This window comes from Monodelphis domestica, chromosome 1 (genome assembly GCF_027887165.1).
Source record: "Monodelphis domestica isolate mMonDom1 chromosome 1, mMonDom1.pri, whole genome shotgun sequence".
Taxonomy (NCBI): Eukaryota; Metazoa; Chordata; class Mammalia; order Didelphimorphia; family Didelphidae; genus Monodelphis; species Monodelphis domestica.
In genome coordinates this window covers 79,269,819-79,293,893 of record NC_077227.1, presented here as the reverse complement: position 1 = coordinate 79,293,893, position 24,075 = coordinate 79,269,819, and the positions used below count along the sequence as shown (strand labels likewise).

Below are 24,075 nucleotides of genomic sequence, written 5' to 3'. Positions count from 1 at the left end.
ATGCTATGGAATTTCATCCTCTTAGTCCTTAAATGCTAGTAGAATATCTAGCCACAATTAATCTTTCCCATGATTGTCTTTCCATGACATCAGCCAAAAGATTTAATCCTAGCTCCAATGACACTTGCAATATGACCACAGGAAAATCATATAAACTCTAAAAGCCTTAGTTTCCTCACAGTATCTATAATATTTAACTCACAGGATTGTTGTGGTCAAAGTACCTTGTAAATGTTTTGTATTATTATAAGAATATATGCGATATAATAATTATACCTGAAGCTGGAAAAATAAAGCAAGTTGAAATGAACCAAGGTAACACTGATGCAAATGGCAAGAAAGCACTTGTAGGAGCTGGTTTCATGGCTATTGGAAGGAATTATGGATTGGAATGAGGCAAAAACAGATTTGTGCCAAAACATAATTTACTTCATGATAAAAACACAGTGATAGCAAATGGCAAATAATATTAATCCACTTCTCTACTGAATTATAATCCAGTTTCACTCTTCTCTAAGAAGGAACTATGTTGCTTGCAATACATGAAGACAACAGATTAAAATCTGCATTTTAAATGCAAGGTGATTCATTATGAAACTGGAGTGGGCAGATTTTGATCAGAGTTGAACTAAGCCATTTTAATGAGGGGAAAATAAGGCTGAATGAGAAAACATGAGGTTTTGATTGCTATAAAAAGAAAACACTGGTATTCTTTATGTAAAGGACATATATCTTTCATTATTTATAATAAAAAATGTTGTTTCCTTGATCACATAGTTCGATGGGGATATGATCGGGGATGTAGACTCTAAATGATCACTCTATTGCAAATATTAATAATAAGAAAATAGATCTTGAACAATGATACATATAAAACCCAGTTGAATTGCTCATTGGATACAGGAAGAGGGAGAGGGGAGGGGAAGGAAAGAATATGAATCATGTAACCATGAGAAAATATTCTAAATTAATTAAATTTAAAATAGTAATAATAATAATGTTGAAATCTATCTTATCTCATTTAAGTCAATACTTTGGGGTTATTTTTTGAGGCGTACCATCCTATGAGGTTCACACTATGACTATGCATATATTGCTTTGTATCTCTTCATTAAGAATATCAACCAGGCTTTAAGTATGATGAACTTCCACAGAGGGCAGCTGTTATTCTTTGCAGGGTGATATCAGTTTTCTGACCATGCTTATACATGTGCCTAATATGAATTTAAGATGAAGTACACCCACCATCTGTCTTGAAACTATTCTACCAATTCTTTAGAAATATGTTATATATCACTTACCAAATTTTTCTGAATCTTATTTGCTAAAGTACTGGTTTTAGCTTCACTAACATTATTTTGCTACCTTTTATTTTTATGTATAAATAAACAATGTGCTAGAACACTACTTTTGATTGTCATGTTGATATGTGGTTTTAACATCAAACAAATATTTAACAGTGTTTTTAAAAAAAGAACCATTCTTACTGGTCATATATTCATTTTAACTATATATTAATATAACATCCCTCAATTTATCTAATTCTGGATATCAACTACCTGGTTTGAGCTGAAAAAAAAATGTAATCCCTCTGAAATGTCACTTCTTCATCTATAAAATGAGAGGGGTGGGCTAAGTGATTATTGAGATTCCTTCTGGTTTTGAATTACTGTAATTTTTTTAAAATAAGCTATTTGGTTAATTAAAAAATTAATTAACATAAGCTAAATATATACAAATAAAGATAATATGTAATAAATTAAGCCTTAAATAGCTTAAATTCAAAATAAACAAGCATTAAAACTACATCCCTCTGCCATCTACTATATTTCCTTCATGAGATTTCTATTGTATGTGTAATATGTCTTCTATCAAGACATGAGCAATATAGAAATAATATTACATGAAAGTATGGATATAACATATCAGAATATTCAATTGCCTTGGGCAAGGAAGGAGGGGAGGGAAGAAGAAAATCTGAATTCTAACATGTCAAAAAAAGTTTCTAAAATGTAAGTGAAAATTTTTTCTATATTGGGGGGAAAAAATCACATGTCTCTTTCCTTTCCTGAATGAAGACCACAATATTAGTACAAAAAATACAAGAATAAAGTAAAAAAAGTTCCTTCTTCAAATTATGCCTATTTCTAACTCTCTCCTTTTGTCCAATTATTTCTAGTTTAAGCTATTTTTCCATTCTGGTTCTCATATATTTCAAGCATTCCTTCATTAGTTTTTATTTTGCCAGATGATGTACTTAATCCCAAACCTACTCTCTGACTCTGAATACCTCCCAAGGATCTATATTTAGCCCTTTACATTTATTGATATACCTTATAGTACCTTTACATGCATGGTTATCAGCTCTGTACCTTTAATCCCAGTTTCATGCCAATTTTCTAATCAACTTTTATTCCCTGAAGAATACCTTCTGCCAAAAGCACAATTACAACATACTGGAATTAACATTTAAAGCTACCTTCTACTCTAATACATTAGTTACTATAATAGTAGCAAAAAAAGGCAATTTATAGAACTGAATCCTTAAAATCCCAACAAGAAAGAACAAATGATGTAAGACTACAGAGCCAAACTGTGAAATGCAGAAATGATTAATAGATCTCAATGGCAAAAGTAAAAAATACATTCTTTCAAAGCAAGCTGGAATCTTTTTTTCAAAAACTGGTCATCCACATCCACATTCAGAGGAAAATCTGTGGGAGTAGAAACATAGAAGAAAAACAACCACTTGATCACATGTGTCAATGGGGATATGATTGGGGTTGTAAACCCTAAATGATCACCCTAGTGCAAATATCAATAATATGGAAATACATCTTGACCAAAGATACATGTAAAACCCAGTGAAATTGGGTGTCGGGTATGGGAGGGGGTTGGGGGAAAGGGAGGGAAAAGAAATTATTTTTGTAATCCTGGGAAAATGTTCTAAATTAATCAATTAAATAAATTTTTTTAAAAATCAAAACCTGGTCAGTTTTATGGTGTGGTATAGTAGAGAGCCAGAGTCAAAGCCAGGAAGTGTGTTCAATTCCCTCCTCTGGCATATACTGGCTATGTAGTCATTTAACCTTTCCTACTTTAGGCAACTCTTAAGTTGCAGAGAAGGCACAGAATTGCATAGAAAGAAGACATTTCCACAACAAGGAACTCCAAATATCACTGAATCACAGGTCCAGACTCTCTACCTCTATTATAAGGAATGGGTCCAAATAACAATAAAAATATATTTCAAAAAAGGTAGATTGAATTGTGAAAGCAATTCAGGCAAATCACAAAGAACATTAACACTATGAAAGGAAGGCACAATCTACCAGAAATTACTTCAGTCAGAATACCTGGCCCCTAGTTTCAGACTAGTCACAAATCTAGTTATGTGACTGTGGGCCTCAAATTTCCTAATCTATAAACTGACTGGATCAGATAATCATCTAAAGGTCTCTTCTAACACTAATGATTCACTGATTCTATGAGGAGTAAATTTTGGTATGTAATTCATGAACAAAAATGTTCCTTAATAATAACCTGGCTGTGGAGTCAAAGGACCTGGGTACAAACTCAAGACTGTATGCTACTTTAATACCTCTGTGATCTTAAGCAAGTTGTCAACTCTCTGGGCCTCAATTTCCCCATCAATGAGGTGGCTGTACCAATGACTTCCAAAGTCCCTTCCAGCTCTAAATACAATGAGATCATTTCCCCCACCTTTCCAAAAATACTGCCTCAATTTTTTGCCATCTAAACACAGAATTATATGTATCAAGTACATGTATACCTTAGAGAAAATAATTAATATGCTTGCAAACTTCTTGACATTGCTCAGTTAATGCTCACAATTCCACTTCCATTTGTACTGTTCATATAGTTGAGAGAGCTGTTCATAATCACAACCATGCTAATGACTCTTGAATCTCTATCTCCGATCCCAGTATATCATATAAATTTTCAGGCCGTTATGATTAATTTATTACTAGGCATTTCCACTAACTCTGTCACCAAAGAAACCTATCATCTACCTAGTCATACATCTTTCCTTTCAATTTTCCTATTTTTTTTCCTATGGCACAATTCTTTATTCACCCAGTTTAGTACTTGTCATCTTCAACTAAACTCTTTTCTTTCATCCACATTTACATATACCTTTACAGTTCACCAAAAAAGGTAATTTCCTCATAACAATTTGTGAGATATAAAGTACAAATATTATATAATTAGATTTTTCTCCCCAGGACTATAAATCCCAGGTTCCCATGTTCCTTCTCATGTTATGTAGGGAGGATATGTTTTGTGTAGCTTGGCCCCCTCTCTCTTTTCACCTGATCGTGGCTGGGCTAACAGGCTTTATGCCAGGCAAGAGAATCTCTACATGTGGGTTTACTTTTTGTTAAATAATTAGGTTTGAACTTCTATTTCTTTTAGTTTATTTTCTACTTCAAGTGATTATTAACAAACTTTATAAAATATAATACTTGGAGATATTGGATACTGACTTAAATCTTACATTGTGGCAACCACAAAGGGAGTTTAGGACCCTTGCCCCTTCTCTAAGTTGGTAGAGTAATTTTTTTAATAGACAAAAAGACAGATTAGTTTTAAAAGCCTCCTCCCCCTGCTACTTCCTCCCATGTTTGACCAGGCATTGCTAGGGGTACTTGTGAGCAGCTTTCTGCGCAGCTGATAAAAGGATAAATTTCCATCACATTACTAACACCTCAGTGCTTGCTGCTGCCTTGGAAGCGTAGATGTTTCTCTTAGGCAACAATTAGCTTCCTCAGGGCTTTCACCTGGAGGCAAGCTTCCAACCTCTTAACTCTCTGCCTACATAGCTAAGGAGAACAATCAAGGGGAGCAGCAATCCCCTGCCCACTAGAAAGTGGAAGCAAGGGGCTCTCTAGCATTTTTACCTCTAGGAGGTAGGGGGAAGGAAGTTTACTCTTCCAAACCTCTTAACTTTACTCAGTACATACTAGGGTAGCGCCACCTACAGACAGGTAATAGAGATTGCAAGCATGACCCAGTTTCCTACCTATCTCAAACAGCTCCTGTTTCCAGAGCCTTACCAAGCTTGTGCAGTTTACAGCTTTAGGATGTCTTTTCTTCCTAGCGTTCCTGGATGCACTTGTCCTTGCTGTTAGCTTGAGTAATCTTGAGATTCAGAAGGAAGATTCATCTCCCTACACCCCCTTGCCATTTTTGCCTGCCCACTTTCTGCAACATATCCAATATGGGGTTCGTCCACACTACGCTCAGTGTATGGAGAACGCTAGAAGCGTGACCAAAGTAATCTAGATGGATGACGATATTGGGGAGGAGAAGGAACCTTAAAGAGTCTGGAGGTGAATTTTAGACTTCATTACCTTATTGATGTCAACCCTTTCAGTTTGTTCCCCTCCAAACAGTGAAGAAGTCTCTGTAATTCAGCTATTGAGATTAGAGAAAAGGATTCTTGAATTGATTGTTCACATCTTGTTGCATATATTATATTTGCTGATAGTTTGCTTTAAGATTTAATTTTGGTTTTGAAGTTCACATATTAATTTAATCTAATATTTTCAGTTACACTATGTCATTTTCAGCTACTGTGTTTTGGCCATTTAGCTATATATTCTGTTACATTGTCTTTATTTGTACCTCCCCCTATGTCTGGACTAGAGAAAATACCATTATAAAAGCCCACTGTCAACTTGTACAAACCCTTTTCCATGGCAAAACTATAAGTCCTTATGGATGCTGGGTTTGTCACTAGATCCATCAAGGTAACATGTTGCCTTAACAGCCTTCTGTTCCTTTTTGCCTTTAACTGTCACATAGATGATGAATGTACTCCATCAAAATGGTTACAACCTGTTATCAGTAACTTTTGTAGAATCTATGAGCTCTTCTGATTTGGGGGATTTTGGTACCTCTTAGACTGTGCATTAGCTGTTACATTACTGTTTTTTATAAAACTCTTACCTGAAAAATCATGTACACTCACACTGTGGATCATGGCCAAGTTAAGAAGGAAATAAATCTCATTTTTGAGTGAGAAATTTGAGAAATTTTGAGTGAGAAAGAGGCACTCTGTATTGTGCCTCTACTTGGCTAACAATGCCTCATGGAATGTACTCTATGAATTTATTTTTTTTAATTTTACTATTGTTTTTCCTTTTATGTACAATAGGATACTTGAATTTTCTTTCCTCTCATTTTTTGTATTAATGTTTTTTTTTAATTTTGCACTAATATAACTTTACCATAATCATAATCATAGTCATAATATTAATGCATACCCAAAAGCTTTAGACCATGGAAACCTGCCATTGATTATTTAATATTAAGGGACTTTTGACTAATAATTGTGTCTGGTTTCAGAAGAAGGGATCAGTGCCAAAAAGCACAAGGTCATGGAGACCAACCAATCCTGGTATTATTGATGAGAATCTGCACCAAGACCAAGGACTTGTTTTTGGGGTTTGAGGAAGCAGTTGTTTGACAATGTCAGATGCAAAGTACCTCAGTTTGGCTGCCATTTTGGCTCTCCTATCCCTGTAAGTGAAGGTAAAATCAGACCAGGGACTGCTATTCCCTTTTGTCCTTCAAAAGTCTAGTTACTTCTCTCTTAATGGTATGGCAATATTCTGTAGTCCTGCCTGCCAATAGGTAATTGCTACATTGTTATAATTGCTACTATAGGCTTGTGGGACATAAATCACTTTAATCAGGCCCTGATTCAAGGACCTGTTATAGGCTTATTTTTCCTTACTTAGAATTTTTACACATGAGACTTTGATATTTTATGCTTCATCCAGAAGTTACTTTTTTCTTTGGGCTTTTTTTTCATGATTTTTATTTTCTTTTGATTCATATACCTCATAACTCAGCCATGTATCCTAGGGTGACCTGTGTGTTAGTCAACATCCTCCTCAGGGGGGATTGTATTATTGTCATAACGTTCTAGATTTATAAAATTTTTTGTTTGAGAGTAATTTTAGGATAAGAAACTTGCTAACTCCCCTAATCAAGAAAGTGAACTGCTTGGAGAAGATGACATAAAGAAGCCTAAAGAAACCACACACTGCACCAAAAGATTCAGAATAAACTTTAGGGGTGTTGTGAATTGAACTGTGGGAGGTTGGATGCATTTATTTTGAATGTAAACTCTTATGCCAAAGGAGACTACCCCCTAATTGGTTTTGTCAATGCACCCAACAATCATTGGCTCTATTCTCTTATCCATAAATTATTTCCCCTTAGAAAGTGCATTATATGTAACTCTAGTTAAAGATCTTTAGAGCTGTAAGTTGGTTATGTGTACTGATTCATTGGGGAAACTAGGCATGTAAATCTGGGAGATTTCTACATGCTCATTTTCCAATAGAATCACAGCAGGGATTGTGTGATTAGATTTTCCTCCCCAGGACTCTAAATCCCAGCTTCCCATGTTCCTTCTCACATTACATGCTAACATAGGGAGGATCTAAGTTTTGTGTAGCTTGACACCTCCCTCCCCTTTTTTTGCCTGATTGTGGCTGGGAAAGCAGGCTTTATACCAGGCAGGAGAATCTACACACATGGGTTTATTTTTTGTTTGATAATCAGGTTTCAACTTCTTTTTCTTTTAGTTTATTTTCTTTCTACTTCAAGTGATTATTAATAAACTTTATAAAATATGACACTTGGAGTTATTGGATATTGATTTAAATATTACAGTAATATTATATTACAGATGAGGAAACTAATGTTCCGAGAGAATTTGCTCAGAACCACAAAGTTGCTAAAAAGACAGAATCAGGATTTCAGCCAGTTTCTTGACTCTAAACATACAGGACTCTGTCTGCTATATTAGACCCAATAAATAAATTTTGTCAATAAGTTTCTCTTGATTAAAATTTAAAGCTGGAAGGATATCCAGAGAACACCAAATCCAAATCCCTCATTTTAGAGATGACAAACAGAAACACAGAGAAGCTTTAACTTTCCCAAGACTACACTAACCTTCCATTCTATTTTACTACCCTAAAGCAATATTTATATATTTACTATAACTGGAAGTTTGTCAACAACAAATATTTGAGTTATATCATATGGAGCATTTTAAGTAACTAGGAATATACAATGCAGTATTAAACATAGTCCTTCTTCTCATAATACAAATGGGAAAATAGTTCAAGAGGTTTTTTGAGAGCCAGAAAGGACCTTAGAGATTATCTAATTCAGATCCCAGTCATTTTGCAGATAAGGAAAGGGCAGCCCAGACAATTGAAGTGTCTTTCCCAAAGTCACAGGACAAGTCAGTGGCAAATCTAGTTCACACTCTATACCTGCTTATTAAAAAATACAAACAAAAAGTGCTACCAAATTCAGTAAAATAACTATGAGAGGGATGCATAGCATCCTTGATATTTATAATATAAAGTCAATATACACATGGAAGGTATCCATTATCCCAATTATTCTGAGGGTTAAGTATGGAAGTTGCCAAAGGACTGGTCTTCTGTATTGTTTATGAGTTCACTTTCCTCAATCCATAAAAATTGTGACAGTAAAATAGATTTTAAAAAGGGGGGGAAGGGGGATTAAAAAAGGGGAGGTGAAAAAATCCTTAGGTCCTTGAGACATGGATGGACCTGTCATTTATCTATCCATCCCCCTCAACACATACCTAGTGGATTTTTACAAACATGAGAATTGTCTTTTCCAAGAAATCTAGATAGACAATAAAGAGAAAATACTATTTTTAAAGTTTTATGAAAACAAAACTCCTCAATTAATCCAAATCCAACATAGCGGCATTCGATTTCTTAAAGAACAGGTAAATCACAAGAATTCAGGCTATTTAGGACAAACACACACAAACTTCAGACATGTCTTGGCAACAGCACTAGCAGACATCTCTCCCATGATGTCCACAATTACACAGAATTCATGTACAGATTATGAAACAGTCAGTGAAGGAATCTGAAAGAAACATTTAAAATATATTTAATACAAAATTAAGGGAAGAAAATAAACTAAAGAATTTTCGATTTTAAGCAGGGGTTAAAACAAAACAAAACAAAAAAGTATATATACAGTTAAGCAGAAGCCTCCATTCTCTAAAAATGTCAGTTAAGGAAATTTTAAAAAGTTTCTAAACGAGAAGCAGCATGGTATACAACAGTTCTCAAAATGTAGTCCAGGAACCTCTATGGTCTCTGAGATTCTTTTGATGAGGTCAAAACTATTTTACAATAATACTAAAATGTTTTGATTTCTGACATAGTAAATTACAATAAATATAATCCACATAAATAAAAACTCTCTGTGGGCTCTTAATAATTCTGAATAGTATAAAATGATACTGAGACTAAAAATAATAAAAATAGAAACCAAATTGAGAGGTAATGGGGGAGGGGGTCAGTATCAATAAGATTTACATTTAATTTTATCTCTGACAGACTGGCTATGTGATTCTAGAAAAGTCCCTTCAGCTTTGTGCCCCAAGCAATTCTTTTTTTTTTTTAATATTTATCTTTTCAAATTTTATCTAAAACAATTTTTAACATTCTTTAAAATTCTGAGTTCCAAATTCTCTCCTTCCTCATTTCCTCTCCTTCCTCCACAAGATGGCAAACAATCTGATAGTTATACATGTGCAGTCATGCAAAACATATTTCTATTAGTCACTTTGTGAAAAATAAATGATCAAAAAAATAAAGGAAGTGTGGGGGAAGTATGCTTTGATTTACATTCAGGTTCTATCAGTTCTTTCTGCAGAGGTGGATAGCATTTTTCACCATGAGTTCTTCTGAACTGTCTTGGATCACTACATTGCTTAGAATAATAGCTAAGCCATTTAACAACTGATCATCCTACAATACTGCTGTTACTGAGTACACTATTCTTCTGGATCTGTTCAATTCACTTTACATCAGTTCATGTAAGTCTCTCTAGGTTTTTCTAAAAGCATCCTACTCATCATTACTTAACAGCAGTATCACTATTATATACCACAACTTGTTCAGCTATGCCCCATCGATGGACATCCCTTCAATGTCCAATTCTTTGCCACCCCAAAGAGTTGATATGTTTATATATGTGTCCCTCTTTTGGGGGTACAAATCTCTTTGGGATACAAATCTAATAGTGGTATTTCTAGGTCAAAAGATACCCAATTTGAGCATGGTTGGACAGGGTTCTAAAATGTTCTCTATTCTGGATGGTTGAATCCATTCAAAACTCCACCAACCCTGCATCAGGGTCCTAATTTTTCCACATCCTCTTCAACACTTGTCATTTTCCTCTTCTGTCATATTAGCCAATCTGATAGGTACAAGGTGGTACCATCAGAACTGTTTTAATTTGCATCAAGCAATTTAGAGCATTTTTACCAACAATTCTCCATATCCTTTCACCATTTCTCAAAAGAGGAATGGCTCATATTCTTATAAGTTCCCAAACAACTCTCTTGGGACTCTAAGATAAAAAAGTACCAGTGCTTCATTATTAGTAATTTCTACTACTATTACTAGGGAGTTTTCACACTGGGAATTCTATCCACATTGAACTCACTGATCTGAACCTAGTAATTAATAATAACAAACTTTTACAAAAGACTTTAAGGTTTACCAAACTTTACATACTAATTTAATCTTGTTTATCAAATGTTCTTATTTTTCATAGTTTATAATAAATGACATTTTCAAAGAAACAATAATTTAACTAAAACGAATTACATGATTTAATGGCAAGAACTAGAGGTCTTAACTAGGAGTGAATTGAAGACAAATTCCTCTCAATAAAAACTAGTTGATTTACCATAAGTGAATCATAAATTCTTTGGCACTCAACATCCTAACCTATAAAGATTATAATAGAACCTGCCTCAAAGTATTGTAAAGATCAAATAAGATCATACATTTCAAAAACTTTGCAAACATTAAAGCACGATATAAATGTTGGTTACTACTCCAGATTCTCCATGCTGGTTCATGTTTAGGTTCTTCACTCACTTTGACTCAGAAGAGAATTCTCATTTTCGTGGGGGTTTTTCCAATGTGTACAATTCAGCATTCACCTCCGCTGATTCATTCTGCTGTCTCCTAATCTTTTTTCTAACTTAGCTGATTTTAAACTGCTCAGATCTTTTCAAGTGCCTGACCTACACGAACCTGACCTTCTCCCTCCAAAGGACCTGGCATATAGACTAATAAACATGCATCTCAATAATGAAACTACAAACTGTCTATTTTTCCCCTAAATAGATATGTTACTTGGGAGCAAATGTCTCTTCTCACACCAACCCCAAGTATTAACAAAGCTGTGTGCACTTGATAGAAATTATTTGATGAATGGATTTGGACTCAGTCTTATCATCTACTCAGGTTAACTAAAATGCCAGGTATACAAGTGTTAAATATTTGTGGATTAGGATAAAAAAAAAATCTTGTGAAAAACTTAAGAATCACAGGATTTTAAAGCTACTGCAGGAATTCTTAACCTATTTTAGATCATGGACCCCTTAGACAGTCAGGTAGATACTTCTCAGAATAATTATTTTAATTAAATAGAAGAAACTAATTTTTAGTTAGAGGTTGGTGAAAACATTAATTTCTTTCCCAGCTGAGTCCACACACTCAACTGAAATTCATCCCCAGAATCGGATGGATAAGTACATCAAGTTAAGAACCTGTGGTCTAGTCCAACTTCTATAACTTTATAATTTATGTCCTTATGGGAAAAGAAAATAAGGGGAATAATCAAAAGTTCAATTTTAATCCTTTGACATGAAGTCCTATTGATAAGGACTTTAATGGCTATTTTCACTTCTTACTTGAAGTAAGGTTTTTGAAATGCTCTATATGCATCCAAGGGCAAAGATACTAGTCATACATAGTATTATATTAATCCAAATTATTTATTTTTGGTATAAACTTGATGTATAGAATTGTATACTTTTAAAAGATATATAAAATAGGTATGAATGAGTCTTATATACTTGGAAATGAAGTCATTTAGAGCTAACTCTCAGTTATATTGACCACATAATAAAATTCTAAATCCAAGAAGTGAATATCAAAAACACCCACAAAAAAAAACCAACAACAACAGCAGCCAAGCTTGACAAATTGAGGGAAACTTTTCCATTTTTTTTAGCTTTTAAATTGGACCCATGGAGAAAAGAGTCTCTAAATAACTTACTTGAATAAGTAGTTGTCAAGTTTTTATAAACTTTTACTATCATGGCAAAAGAGGGGTGGATATTTTATAACATATACAACACATAACATTATAGATAGGCACAATCTATTAGTGAAAGCTTTAGAGATCATAATTTCAGTAAACTTCATTATCCCTTATTTAAATATGATTTTAACATCAAAAAACTTAAAAGCTTTTTCAATTGCAGTAATTCCCAATTTCAGAGTATCTGTAAACAGGTTGTTTCTGTTTCAAATGTACACACCAGAAAATTATATCAATTCCCAGTCTACAAAAATAGTAGAGGTAAGAATGAAATTAAAAGAATTCTTGCTCTGTATATTTAAAATAAAGCACAAATGATGTTGATCTTATTTGTGAGGAGTTAAATTTTGCTTTCTAAAACATGTTTTTAAGAGCTAGAAAGGAAAGAGACAAAAGCCACAACAAAGCATCCATGAAATCTCTGAAAATTATCTAATGATATAATGTTTTAATAGTAAGAATTAAGTACAGCCTATATTGGACACCGAGTGGGTCTTCTGACATTAGAGGCTTCTAGGTTGTCAAGGACACAAAGGGACAAGGAAATAAGAATATACCCAGTCTCATAAAAATAGGACTAGTATTCTAATTCTGAAGCCTCTATCTATACTCTCATGACTGGTAAGCATCATTCACTGTTCTGCATACTATTACCAAAATAGTTTCCCCTTTGCATATATACTCTTTTCTCCAACATTCCCCAATCAATTTCTTTTAATAAACATTTATCAAAGATCCATCTTATCTAGCACTATGCTTGACAATGTTAAGAAGCACAAACGAAATTTTTCAGTTCATGACCTTGAGAAACTTACCCTCTAGCTGTCAAAAGAAAGTAGAAAAAAGAAGCAATGCAAAGGTAAAATAAGAGTTACTAGTATTGCTGTCCTTTTGCTTGTTGGTTTTTAATGATCTTTCTGGATTAATAAGCTGGTAACTGTTTGTAAAAGTATATAAAAATATGGCATTGGATAGGGAGATTAATGGATTGGAGGTACATATATCAAGGTCTTAGTCCTGACTGCCCCATTGCTAGGTCTCATAGTTTCTTCATAAGTAAAACAAGGGAGTGAACTGAATAATACTTGACTAGTCTACTTGTCCACCATCTAGTCTTGGCTCCATCACCCTCCTCACGTTTTCAGTTTCATTTTGTGTTTTGTCTTCTCCTTCAGATTGTAAGCTCCTTGTGGAAAAGGATTAACTTTTTGTATTTGTATCCCCAGTATTTAGCACAGTGTCTGGCACAGAGTAGGCACTTAATGTGTATTGACTGACAAAACTAGCAAAATATTAAGGCCAAATTTGAATTCTGGTCTTCCTGGCTCCAGGTTCATCCTGCCTTACACTGAGCCAATAAAGTACAGCTGAATAACTTCATATTTCAGAGGATCATAAATTGGAATAAGGAATTTTATATAAGTGGAAAGGAATCTTCACTTATCACTCCATCATTTTATAGATTGAGTTAGTTTAAAAAAATGTTTAATTAAACCAAAAAAAAAAAACCGGGCTTCATGCTAGTTCTTTTTCCACCACATCCAATTTTTTCAAAATAATCTGGGAATTCATTCCACAATTGAAAAATGGACAAGGGATAAGAATACTGAGTTTTCAAATGAAGAAATCAAAACTATCAAGTCATGTAAAAAAATGTTATAAATCCCTCCTGATTAGAGAAATGCAAATCAAAACAACTCTGAGGTACCACCTTATACCTAACAGTGGCCAATATGATAATAAAGAAAAATAATAAATATAGGAGGGAATGTGGCAAAATTGGGACACTAACATATTGTTCGTGCAGTTGTGAATTGATCCAATCACTCTGGAAGGCAATTCGGAATTATGCCCAAAGGACTTAAAAAAGACTGCCTGCCCTTTGATCCAGCAATACCACTACTGGGTTTGGATCCCAAAGAGATTAAAAAAAAATGTGAAAGGTTATGTTTGCACAAAAATATTTATAGCTGCACTTTTTATGGTGGCAAAAAACTGGAAAATGAGGAGGTGTCCCTTGATTGGGGAATGGCTGAACAAATTGTGGTATATCACAGTGATGGAATACTATTGTGTTATAAGTAATGATGAACTGCTTGATTTCTATAAGAACTGGAAAGACCCACATGAAATGATGCATTGTAAAATGAGCAGAACCAGGAGAACATTGTATACCATAACTGAAACATTGTGGGATGATCAAATGCAATTGACTTTGCTACTAAAAGCAATGTAATGATCCAGAGCAACCCTGAGGGATTTATGAAAAAGAATGCTAACTACAACTAGAGAAAGAACTATAGTAGAAATCCAGAAGGAAAAATGATTAATCACATGGTTCATGAATATATGATTTGGGCTTTGGGTTTTAAAAGATTACTTTATTACAAAATGAATATATATATATATATAATCATTCAAATCCTATTTCCATATATATGTATATCACATATATATATATAAAACCCAGTGAAACTGCTTGTCAACTCCAAGAGAGGGAAGGGTGACAAAAATCATGTAATCATAGGAACATTTTTTAATTAATTTTAAAAAATTTAAGAATCTAGGAATTCTCCACTAAGCCGCTCTAACCACATTTTCACCTAAAGCATTGCATTTGACATTTTTGATGCCATGCCCCCTTAGACTGTTGAAGGTTATGTCTCCTCTAAATTTTTTTAAATGTATAAAATACACAAGATTACAAAGAAAACCAATTATATTGAAATAGTTATCAAAAAAATTTAAGTTCATGGACCCCAGAGTGATAAGCCCTGATCTAAGGATATCTTTAAAAAGATCTACATACTTGAGAATATTAAGAAATATCATGCTGGATAAGGATAATCCATCCAAACCATTTAAAAGTTTTACTAGCAATTGTGTTCCATGGCACTAATGTCAAATATGTAATCAACTTATGTAATTCTATTAAACAAATTTACATGTGGTCATCATAATAAATTATCTTAAACATTTCTTGGATTTCTTTACCATCCCAAAGAACAAGATTTTAATTTAAATTTTATTCCTGGACAACATTCTTTATATCAAAGTTGGCTGTCTTTAGTTATTAAAAACTATGTTCTGGAGGCAGCTAGAACAAGTAGCTCAGTAGGCAGAGCACCAGACCTGGAGTCAGGAAGACCTCAGTTCAAATATGGCCTCACACTTTCTAGTTGTGTGATCCTGGGCAAGTCAATTAACCCCAACTGCCTAGCCCTTACCACTCTTCTGCCTTGGAAGTGATACTTAGTATCACTTCTAAGACAGATGGTAAAAGTTAAAAAAACAAACAAAAAACACCTTCATTCCACTGTAAATTCAATTCCCAAGTACTTATTTAGTTAACACCTATTAGGACCACAGAATCTGTCTCTTCACTTTTCACTCTGTCCCTTAGCATCTCCTTTTCCTCCATGCCCTCAAAATTCAAAGGTCTCTCCCATAATGGAAAAAATTATAATTGATTTCACTGGCATCAATACCTCTTTATCTGTTCAATGTTATGTTCCAAAGTAAGTCCATTTTCAATAATTCTTTGCTGGTAAAAGGTTTGCCAAATAGCAGCAATGGAAGTTTCAGGGAGCATTTCCTTATATTTTATAGAAAAATATATTTAAAACAGTATCAGGAGACAATTCAGCGTTAGTGAACTGATATGTACGCGATTCCATTTTTATCCAGTAATTCATTAAAATATCACATCCTATGAGTTGCAGAATTTGTCAATATTTGAGTCAAATATTTAAGATTTTCTCACATCTGAAAAATGACTGAAATACTACTGAAACTAAAACTTCAGTTTAATGTTAATTATTTGTAATTAATAATTGCACCTAAGACCTTTAAACATTATCAAAATATTTCTTCACTAAATAAAAGTCAAAAATTTCCTATGTCTAGAAATGTTAATCATAAACTTGATTTTAATCTTAAACCATTCATACCTGTTTGATACCACGGATTTAATATTTTAAGAGAATCTGACATTCATAGTGATTTTCCTCACTCCAAGAAAATCTCTAAGTACAATTTGTTTGGACTTCTCAATTACTTATCTCTTTCTAATTTGCAGATAGAGTACTGGCCAAAAGCATGATACACAGAAAATGACAACCTTTCTGGGTCTCAATTTGTTTATCCATAAAATAAAGGAGTTGGATGCAAGGGAAGGTCCCTTTAAGTTCTCAGGTTATGATCCTTTAAATTCTAAGGTTATGATCCTACAAGTTAGCTAAATGTACATATCATGCCTCCCCACCAGATCTAAGCAACTTGAGAAAGGACACAATCTTAACTTTGCATATCCAATTTATTGATTTTTTAATTTTAATTTTTAATTTATTTATTAAGCACAATGTGCTTAATAAACATTCTTTTAACTAATATAGTAGTGGTTTCTGTAAAATATTCAAAGAACTAATAGAGTTAACAATTGTCCTTCCATCAGTGGAGCATCCAAAATAAACTAAAAGCAAATAAACCAAAGACTGTTCTACATGGTCATTGAAAGTAACTCTCTTTTACAGTTTTTTTAGGAAAGAGAAATAAAGATTCTAAACATGAAATTTAACATTTTTATATGGAAAGGAGAATCTCGCAGGCACACTATGAAAACAATTTGGGACCGTACTAGAAAAATCACTAAAATGTTTATTAGACCCATTAATACAATTAGAGATATATATTAAACCTGCCCCCACTCCTCTCCACCAAAGGTCAAATACAGAGGGAAAAGTATATATAGCAACATTTTTGGTGGTAACATAGAATTGAAATAAAAGTAGGCACCCTACTGTTTGAAACTGATGCTGAGGGAGAAAGTGAATGAAAAGTGGCCAAGAAGAAGTTTTATGGTCATAGTAGTTCCTAATCCCCAATTTATTGTCAAATTGTATTTCTACCTTCATCCTAAAACATCCCTTTCCACTCTCATAGCTACCACCTTAGCCCAGGCCCTTACCTCACCACTGGATTATTGCAATAGTCTTGTAAATGGTCTCCCAGATTGCTTTCCCTATGGTTAAGTTCCAAGCCATCTTCCACTCAAGTGCCCATTTCACTTTCCTAAAGGGCAAGTCTGACAATGTCACTCACCACTCATTAAATTCCAATGGCTCCCTATTGTCCCTAGGATCCAATACAACATGCTTCTTTGGGCACCTGGCCCTTTTACTACCTTTCCAGTCTTCTTATATTCCATTCCCCTCTGCACACTCTATGATCTCTAATAATACTGACCTACTTGTTACTCATATAGGATATTCCATCTCTTGATTCTATCCATTAGCACTGGTTGTGCTCTATATCTTCAGTGGCTGAAATGCTCTACCTCCTCCTAATTTCTACCTCTCCTATATTCCCTGGCCTTTTAATTTTAAGACACAGCTCAAATCCTTTCCAGAGGTCATAGTTCCATCTCTCTCCAGCACTTTCCTCTAAGAGATTACCTTCCATTTGGATCAGCTATATCTCGTAGGTACATGGGAGTCTCTTCATTAGAATGTAAATTTCCGGAGGGTAGGGATAGTTGTTTTGCCATTCTTTGTATCTATCCCTAACACTAAGAGCTTAACATTGACTTTTGCTAAGTTAGTGACTGAATGACTGAACAAATTTATGAGAATTTAATAGATTATTAAACCATAAAAGATAACAAATATGAAGAGCTTTTAAGTACATAAGAAAAAAGTGCACAATCTAGTGGAGAACAAATGAGGGGAACCAAGAATTTATATATAGCCTACAATTATGTTGAGGAAAGTAACATTTAAAAACTTCACAACTTCTAATGCAGTGAATGAACCAAATGTACCTCCTACCTCTCAGAGAATTAGTAGAATATAAGTACATAATGGGGCATAGAGTCAGGTCCTACCAGTGTTTTGATGTTTTTATTTATCCTTACTGCATAGAGAAGTTCTATTGTGGTTGAGGGGGAATGTCTAGGAAGATAAAAAGTGTGTGGGGGGGGGGGGGGGCCTGCCAAAAAAAATTCAGATCACATATTTACAATTAGAAGATACTTTAAAAAGCATCTATTCCTAATCCTCTCACTTTAGAGATGAGGAAACTGAAGCCCAAAGTCCATCAGATTCACATATGACTTGCCCATGACTTGCCCAAGTAGGACTGAAATTTAGTCCAGGTCTTACAACTCTAAATCCAATGCCCCTTCCACTACAAAGCATTACCCTCTAAACAAAATAAAAGCTAAAATAAGTGAAATAGCTTTTTAAAAACTTCCAATATGAAAATATAAAAAGAGATTCTGTATAGCATTTCTTTCACTTTGATTCTGAAAGTCAAAAAAGTATCCCAATGAGATAATCATTTGGCATTTACCAAATATAAGTTTGTATACACTAGTGTTTATGGTAACTCAAAGTGAAAAGCTGTCAAATCTAGGGTCTAGTCTGTTAAATAAGTTCTATTAAATATATAAGTAGACTCATAGGATCACAAATATGTATTTTTCTTGTTATCAGTAACTAAAATAGATAACCTGAAATCAGAGTTCCAGCATCATTGATCATTGCCAAGAACTTCCAAACCACCTAGTCCAACTCTCTTCTTTTACAGCTACAAAAACTGAGGCCCAGAGATATGTAAAGTGACTTGTCCATCCAATGACACTCAGTAAGTGAACTTTAATTCACTATCTCCCTAGACACACAACAATCGTTTAAGGTGCTGATACAGACCTGTGGTTAAAGCTCAAAACTGCCAGGCTTTTCATTGCTTTCTCTGAGCTAAGACTTTCAGATCTAATTAACGTCTTAGCATGTGGAAAACAATCCAAGATCCAGGTCCCCAAGAAAAGTTGTTTCAAGTAAAGAGTCAAAAACTTGTTTTGATTTCAGAGGATTAATTAAGTCATATTGACAATTAAAGGCTTAAGAAAATCTTGTCCCCAGTCTACTCAGGCCTCTCCTGCTCCCATATTACAATTCAAAACAACTCTCTTCGAGGCCAAGGCCAAAGCCGAGCCCTTCTCCAGAGTACAGGCAAGAGGCCCGGGGCCCGAGAGGGAGCAGAAAAGTTGCTGGCACACCCACGGCCCAGGCCTGCGTGGAGGTGTAGGAGTGCGTGCACACGTGTAAATGACCCTTTCTAACTGATAAAGCTCCAAAGAGTTCACTCTTTCATGCCCGGGGGGAGAACGGAACCTCTCTCAGGCCTGAAGGTTCTGAGGAGTCGTCTACCACCACAAGTGGTCAGTGCTTTCTGCCCACACTATATATAGCGTTTAATCCCATTGTGTCGTATGCCACCGCAACCGAGGCAACGGGACTCCGCGTTATGAGCCGAGGGACCTCACCCCTCCGCCCCAGGAGTCTGGGCACATGGGCAGCTGCCCCCTCCCCCAAGCACACGCCCGACTGAGTGAGTGGCCCGGGTCCCTGGGGCTGGGCCAGGCCAGGCGCTTCCTACACAGGGTTCTGAAGCTTTGACCGAGACGGGCCGGGCCCCGCTCGGGGCCTCCGGGGAACGAGGCCAAGGCCGCGCGGCGCCTCACCGTGTGGTCGTGCTCGTCCGCCCGGCTCCGAGGCGGCAGCAACAGCATCAGTAGCGCCGCCGCCGTCACCGCTGCCGCGCGGGTAACCCCCCGCCGCGGCTCCATGGTGCGCACTCCCCCCCTCCCGGCGCCGGCCGGCCCTCCGCCCGAGGCTCCTCCGCTGCCGCCGCCGCCTATTCACATCCACGGGGCGCGCGCACACGGACGCACAGGGCCGGGGCCCAGCCGCTGCCCCTGCCGCCTCGGCGCTACCCGATCCGGACCCGCCGTCGCCGTCGCCGTCACCGCCCGCGGCCGAGCGTAGCCCCCGCCCCGCCGATCCCGCTCCGCAGCCGCTGCCTTCGCCTCAGCTTCTTCCTCTGACTCAGCCACGTCATCCGGCCACCCAGTCATACACCGGAAGTGCCTCCCCTAACATGGGGCAGCAACTGCCGCGGACCGCGGCCGAGAAAGCGAGCGAACGGGCGAACGAGGGAGGGAATGCACGATCCCGGTTCAAGACTCGCCACGGGGAAAGGGCGTGCGCGCCGAGGGGAGGCAGAGCGCGCTCAGAGGGAGCAGAGGGAAGGGGAGGGGAGGATCAGCGAGGCGAGGAGGGCGCGCGTGCGCGAGCGGCGGGGAGGGAGTAGAGGAAGGGCTCGCGCGCTCTAGGGGCGGGGCGGGGAACGCTGGTCGCCTTGGGGCGCTCGCAGGAGGAGCCCAACTTTCACCGGAGAAGGGAGAGAGGCTCGCGGAAGTGACTACGCTAGTCCCAGGTGGCGGAATGCACTCTGCTCCTCCTCTAACCTTTTAGAGACCACGTGGTGGCGGGGCAAGTTGTGCTCGAGACTCAGGATTGAATCCTGCCCTTACCCTTGCTAGCTAGGGCAACCAGGCACATTCAGAGCTTCAGTTTACTTAGAATTGAGAAGATAAGGAGGCAGCTGGGTAGCTCATTGGATTGAGAGCCAGACCCAGAGACTGGAGGTCCTGGGTTCAAAATGGCCTCAGACACTTCCTAGCTGTGTGACCCTGAGCAAGTCACTTGACCCCCATTGTCTAGCCCTTACTGCTCTTCTGCCTTAGAACCAATACACAGTATTGATTCTAAAATGGAAGGTAAGGGTTTAAAAGAATTGAGAAGATAATCATCGACTTGGCGATTGGGAGCCGAAAGAGACCATTGAGGTCATGGGATCAACTCTCCTGGTTTTACACATTGGGAAATAGAGGCCCTCAGCGATTGGTGCTTTCTCCCTTTGATCATGTCACAGGTCATAAGAGGCCGAGCTTGGGACCCAGGTTCTCTGACACCAAGTCCATTTTCCTTTCTGAGGGGTTGGGGTTTGAGCAGGATGGGGCCCATGAGGATCTGGGGAGACTATTGAGGAGTGTTCTTAGGGGCCACTGACTTTAAGAACTGGGAGAAGGGTCTTAGTGGTCCTGAGTTCAATTTTGACCTCAGATACTTCCCAGCTGTGTGACCCTGGGTAAGTCACTTGACTTAGCTTAGTTCTTTCCACTCTACTGCTTTGGAACCAATACACAGTATTGATCCTAAGATGGAAGGGAAGGGTTTAAAAAAATGGGAGGGGATCTTTTTGATCCAGCCCTACCCCACCCCCACCACCCAGGCCCTGGGGAGGGGGGGGGAGCAACAGCACCCCTAACTATAATTTAGATGGATGGTCCAACAGCTGGTGGGGAAGAGATCACCTGATGTAGAATCCAGAAAACATTTAAGCTTTAATCCTGGTTTTACCACTTCACTTGGGGGTGGGGGCCTTAGCCTCAATTTATTTCTCTGTCAAAACACGTTTGCTGCTTGCTTCATAAGGATGCTGTAAGGAAAGTATTGGGGGGGGGGGTGTTTACTGTTTTATCTTTTATTGTTTAATAACAAATTTACACAATTTTTCTAAAGTTATATGATTCATGTTGTCTCCCTCTTCCTGGAGTTGACAAACAATTCAATCTGGATTATACATGTATTGTCACATAAAACATTTCCATAGAATTCATTTATGTAAGCGAATAATCTTATAAAACCAAAATCCCAAATCATATACCCAAATGAACAAGTGACAAATCATATGCTTTCATCCGCATTTCTTTTTCAATATAATTCTTTCTCTAGAGGTGGTCTTTTTCATAAGTCTCAGAATTGTCCTAGATCATTGTATTGCTGTTAGTAGCAAAGTCTTATCTCATTTCATCCTTCCACAATGGTTCATTCTTCATCAGTTCATCTAAGTCTTTCCAGTTCTTGTAGAAATCAAACAGTTCATCATTCCTTATAGCACACTAGTATTCCATCACTCTCATATGCCACAATTTGTTCAGCCATTCCCCAATTGAGGGACATCTCTAGTTTCCAATTCTTTGCCACTACAAAAAGCACAGCTATAAATATTTTTGTACAAACAGGTCCTTTCCCATTTTTTTAATCTCTTTGGGATTCAAACCTATTCAGACATGGGGTATTACTAAATCAAAAATCAAAAGGTATACATTCTTTTATAGCCCTTTGGTTGTACTTCCAAATTACCTTCCAGAACAGGCAAATCAATGCACAACTCCACCAGCAATGCATTAGTGTCCCAATTTTGCCATATCCCCTCCAACATGTATTATTTTCCTTTACTGTCACATTGATCAGTCTGCTAAGTGTGAGATGGTACCTTAGAGTTGTTGTAATTTGCATTTCTCTAATCAGAAGGGATTTACACATTTTTTCATATGATTATTGATAGCTTTGATTTCATCATCTAAAAAAGCCTATTCGTATCCTTTAACAATTATCAGTTGGGGAATGCCTTGGATTCTTATAAATTTTACTTAGTCTTTTATATATTTGAGAAATGTGACCTTTATCAGAGAAATACATTGTAAAAATTTCTTGCCCAATTTGTCTTCTAATCATGGTTGCATTGGTTTTGTTTGTGCAAAACCTTTTTAAGTTCATAGAGGCTTCCCTTCTCCATAGATCTGATAGATAAACCATTCTGCCTTACCCTAATTTACTTATAATATCACTCTTTATGTTTAAATCATTTATCCATTTTGACTTTATTTTGGCATAGGGTGTAAGATACTGATCTAAACCTAATTTCCCCATGTTGTTTTCTTATTTCCCTAGTAATTTTTATCAGATAGTGAATTCTTACCCCAAAAGCTGGGATCTTTGGGTTTATCAAACACTAGCTTGCTGAGGTCATTTACCCTATGTCTATTCCCATTGATCCACTTTCTATTTCTTAGCCAGTACCAGATTGTTCTGATGATTATTGCTTTATAGTACAGTTTAAGGACTGGTCCTACTAGGCCACCATCCTTCGCAATTTTTTTCATTAGTTCCCTTGATATTCTTGACCTTTTGTTCTTCCATATAAATTTTGTTATTATTTTTTCTAGTTCTATAAGATAGTTTGATTGGTATGGCACTGAATGATTAAATTAATTTAGGTAGGATTGTCATTTTTATTATATTAGCTCAGTCTACCCATGAGCAATTAATGTTTTTCCAATTGTTTAGACCTAATTTTATTTGTGTGAAGTGTTCATATAGTTCCTGCATTTGCCTTGGCAGATTGATTCCCACATATTTTATATTGTCTAGAGTGGTATTAAATGGAGTTTCTCTAACTCTTGTTGCTGTTTTGTTGGAAATATATAGAAATGTTGATAATTTATGTGGTTTTATTTTATATCCTGCAACTTTGCCAAATTATTAATCATTTCAACTAGTTTTTTAATTGATTTTCTAGGATTTTCGAAGTATACTATCATAGCATCCACAAAGAGTGATAGTTTAGTTTCCTCATTGCCTGCTTTAATTCCTTCAATTTCTTTTTTAATTGCTAAAGCTAGCATTTCTAATACAATATTAAATAATAGCAGTGATAATGGGCATCCTTGCTTCACTCCTAATCTTATTGAGAAGGCATCTAACTTATTCCCATTGCAGATGAAACCTGCTGATGGTTTTAAATAAATGCTAATTATTTTAAGGAAAGGCCTTTTTATTCCTATGCTCTCTAATGTTTTCAATTGGAATGGGTGTTATATTTTCTCAAAGACTTTTTCTGCATCTATTGAAATAATTACATGATTTTTGTTAGTTTGATTATTGATATGGTCAATTATCTTGATGGTTTTCCTAATATTTAACCAGCCTTGCATTCCTTGTATAAGGAGAGTACTTTGTCGATCTGAAAGTATTCCATAAATATAAGTTAATATTAAAGCATCCCAGGTGTTGCTGATCCTTCAGGACAAGGCTCCCTTTAACTTCACTGCCTCTGTTACAAGTAGTGAGGCTGCTAGGCCTGAAGTCAGGAGGACAAGTT

General features: G+C 36.4%; 1 protein-coding gene across 2 annotated transcripts in view; it reads right to left on the bottom strand.

Moving 5' to 3' along the window:
- Nucleotides 1-20,014, bottom strand: part of TM9SF3 (transmembrane 9 superfamily member 3) — a 76,568-nt gene extending 56,554 nt beyond the window's left edge. For both annotated transcript variants that reach the window (XM_007478705.3, XM_007478706.3), the window contains exon 1: nt 19,748-20,014. In XM_007478705.3, coding sequence (XP_007478767.1) covers nt 19,748-19,852 — 105 coding nt within the window. In that variant the 5' untranslated portion in view covers nt 19,853-20,014. The remainder of the gene's footprint in view (nt 1-19,747) is intronic.
- Between the last annotated feature and the right edge of the window lie 4,061 nt (nt 20,015-24,075).